Genomic DNA, 3,333 nt, shown 5'->3' on the forward strand with positions numbered 1-3,333 from the left:
GCAAAAAAAACTGCCCACCCTATCTTCTACTTGTCCACCCACCCTCCCTCTCTCTCTCCCACGACCTCCATCTCCAGATCGACACCTCCCCCGCGCCGCCCCGCTGCAAACCTCCCCCGCGCCGCCCCGCCGCCACCTCTCTCGCGCCGCCCCACCAGCCTCCTCCTGCGCCGCCCTGATGGGGTGGGTTGGAGCCCCCGACCCTGCGCCCTCCTCCTTCTTCCTCACAGGATCCCCGCCCTACTACCTTCCCATCGACGCCACCTTCATCTCGCCGGCCGCGCGGCGTCCTACCCGGCACCGTCCCGCACCTGTCGCACAGCGTCCTCCCCGGCACCGTCCCGCACCCGCCGCGCGTCCCCTCCATCTGGCCAGGTCCACCCATTCCCAGGTGTGGCGCTGTTCCCCGACGCCGACGAGCTCCATCACCCATCCCCTGCTCACCTTCGTCGTTGTTTCGTTTGCAGGACACCCGTCGAGGGCATGCCGTGCAGATGCAGAGAGGATGTAGGAGGCCACCGGTAGAGAAGAGGTAGGAGGGTTCTTCTTCCTGTTCCATTCCAATCCATTCCCCTCCTCCAACACCACCGGCAGAGAGGATGTTACAGCCCAGCGTTGCCTCCAGTTGCTGGCCTTCTCCAAGGACGTGCTGCAGCACCGTGAGCCAGCGGCGCCGTGGACGACGCTCCCACCGTCCAGCGCCCTGGTGCCTAACGCCGTGGGACGCGACCACGGCCCTGCTCGCCCTCCGCCTTGCTAGCGCTGCTGGCCCCTGTTCGTGCATCTCACGAGGAGAAACCAGAGATCGCTATGGCTACCCGTGGGCTGACTCCACCATCGTCATCCAGGTCCGTGACATTGACGACCGACCCCTCCCCTTCCTCGTCTACCCATGCGGTTGCTCCGCCGCCGCCGGAGACGGTGGTTTTGCTTCTGCGGCTGAAGCGGCGCGACGAAGGTGTCCTCGAAGCGGCGCGTTTAGCTATGGTTCGTGCCGCCGGATGCTATTCGACAGTGTATACCCAGGGTTGCCTTCTATCCATGTTCATTTTGTTCTTCATTCCTTCATTGGGGTTCATATCAGATCAGACTCGCACGCCATGAAAGATTGTGCCTCCCTTCTCTCGATTCATGCACTGCTTCGCAGTACAAGTAGGTTGGGTTGAGGCACGCATCTTTTCTGAGATAATGGAGGGCATGTACCTAAACTTCTAATGATACATGCATTCTGCAATTTCATGTGCTCACAACAAAACTATGAGAGATACGCATTTCACTGTAAGCTTTGTAGTTCGGAAAAACCCGCATCTATTGTTTAGTTCAGAACTATCATATTTATGTGTGTTTAGAAAGTTCCATGCTATTAATTGTTTTGCATCCGCAGAATTTTAAGGTAAATGTTCCAATAAAATCACTAGGCAAGTCCTTACAGAAATACTACATCTTATTTTTTTGTTTTTTTTATGTGCACCTTTTACTTTTCACGCTTTTGTATACCGTGAAGTTTTATCTGTATTTTCACAAGATTTAAATCTTCCTTAGCAGAAAGGCATAGACAGCATCGAAAGAGGTTCATTGCCTTTAAGCAGTGCACACATGTGACAAGCTTCTAGCATTTGCATTTTTACGTACATCCCAAGATTGTTTTCGCTACAGGATGCCGCTCTATTTTTCTCCATGTCTAAGTTTGGTAAAACTTGATTCACCTTTTACATCCAAAGCTGGTATTCTTTCAGGATGCAAAATCCACCCTATAGTGATCATGCATTTTCTTTTATGCGCAGTCACACTTCTATTAGTTTCAATTTTAGGCAATGATGTATCAAGCAGAAGTTTCATCAGTATTTGGTAACATAGGATTTTCTTTTTTATAGATAGACAAGATGTGCAAGAGAAAAGGCTAAGCACTTAGTTCAATGCAAATAGAACTTGTTGATGGGGTAGGTATACGAAGAAAAGGGGGAGGGGTGTATCCTACTGAAATATTTCTGTTTTTGATCCTCGACCAGAAATTTTGGGCTTTCTTTTTGTGCTTGCACCTTTTCTTTTGGTAAAAGATGGTTGAAGGTGACATTCTCTTATGAAAGATCGTGCTGGGTGGATAGCATATATACAGGATAAGCATGTGTAGATAACAATTGTGGACTACTAATGCCATTCTCTGTTTCCAGAAATGATTACTAATATTTCAGTAGATCTGTAGATGGCAATGTTTCATTTCGGTTTCTGTTTGATTTATGCAATGTATCATCTTGTCCCGCTTTTTAAAACATAATTTGACATTTACATGATGAGGGGGTTAATATTTACAAAGTCTATTACTAACAGAAGATCCTTTTCCTAATAGAAGAGACCATGTTACTCTATATCCTGCTGTTTTGCTTCATGTCCTTGCAAATTCTACACCATGTTCTAATGTTGGTAATGTTGTTTTTCTTTTACAGATTTTATAGGTGTAGAAAGAGTTTGTGCGAGAGTGTAAGAGCGCCAGTGGTACAAGTTGGACGCATGGAAGATTTTGTTAACCTGAATAGATATATATTCCATGGAATGTCATTCCATTTTTTTATATGATGATACGCCATTCTTCTACTACTGCAATGCATCTCTTATAAGTGACACTGATTAAACTGTTATGAGCATCCTTTAGTTTGTTGTAGTTTTCCTTGTGAAATGCTTTCCCTATAAAGAATTTGAATGACCAGTGGAGTACTTTCTTGAGAGAATTTCATTACATAGAACATCCATATCAAGAGATCTATTGTTGTCGGATTGACCGTTGGATATCTCTTGATCTTATTGTGGGTCCACGGATTGCTGGTGTATTTAGCCGTCTTATCACTAAGATTTCACTTGTAAATAATTAAATGAAGATCCATACAATGCAAAATCCATAGGTGAAGTGTGATGTTGGTCTGTGGACAATCATCAGCTCATTCTTCGTATAGTCAATTTAGTTTATACTTACCGCATATTTTTCATATAATATGTAGGCATATGACGTATTAATATATTTCTAGCGCTTGATGCATGTTTTGTACTCACCACATGGCCACACTATAAAAAGGAGAACGAAAAATAACGAGTAGAAATAGGGTTTTGCAAGGTTTTGGTATTTGCAGGTGGTTTATTCCACCATGAATGTACTATATCCCTCTGATTTCTATTTTCACAAAGCCAAATCACCACAAAACAAATAACCAAGTTTAAGAAATGTAAATTATGATTATATATCTTTATTATTAAAGTGTTGTCTGTGATGGAGGTACAATTAGCGTTATGTAGAAATCAATTTTAAAAAAGGAAACTAGGAAATTGTTGTCGCCATTTGGC

The 3,333-nt window shown here is 44.8% G+C and overlaps 1 protein-coding gene across 9 annotated transcripts; it reads left to right on the top strand.

Moving 5' to 3' along the window:
- Positions 1-27: 27 nt before the first annotated feature.
- On the top strand, positions 28-2,786 carry LOC123070484 (proline-rich receptor-like protein kinase PERK10). 9 transcript variants are annotated; one of them, XM_044493716.1, is made up of 4 exons: positions 28-391; positions 468-532; positions 626-1,027; positions 2,445-2,786. In XM_044493716.1, the coding sequence occupies exons 1-4, from the start codon at positions 179-181 to the stop codon at positions 2,572-2,574; spliced, it is 810 nt and encodes a 269-aa protein (XP_044349651.1). In that variant the 5' UTR covers positions 28-178; the 3' UTR covers positions 2,575-2,786. The 9 variants fall into 9 exon arrangements, 8 of the variants coding, with proteins under 8 accessions (XP_044349651.1, XP_044349652.1, XP_044349650.1 ...); XM_044493717.1 differs by having other exon boundaries at positions 626-987; XM_044493720.1 differs by having other exon boundaries at positions 29-391; positions 849-1,027.
- Positions 2,787-3,333: the final 547 nt, after the last annotated feature.

This window comes from Triticum aestivum, chromosome 3B (genome assembly GCF_018294505.1).
Source record: "Triticum aestivum cultivar Chinese Spring chromosome 3B, IWGSC CS RefSeq v2.1, whole genome shotgun sequence".
Taxonomy (NCBI): Eukaryota; Viridiplantae; Streptophyta; class Magnoliopsida; order Poales; family Poaceae; genus Triticum; species Triticum aestivum.

What these genes read in the sequence shown, in the direction of transcription:
- LOC123070484 (XM_044493715.1), top strand. Translation starts at nt 179, where the DNA reads ATGGGGTGGGTTGGAGCCCCCGACCCTGCGCCCTCCTCCTTCTTCCTC. An exon ending in CCAGGTCCACCCATTCCCAG is followed by an intron (nt 392 to 467) that starts GTGTGGCGCTGT and finishes TTTCGTTTGCAG; the next exon opens with GACACCCGTCGAGGGCATGC. An exon ending in AGGCCACCGGTAGAGAAGAG is followed by an intron (nt 533 to 625) that starts GTAGGAGGGTTC and finishes CGTTGCCTCCAG; the next exon opens with TTGCTGGCCTTCTCCAAGGA.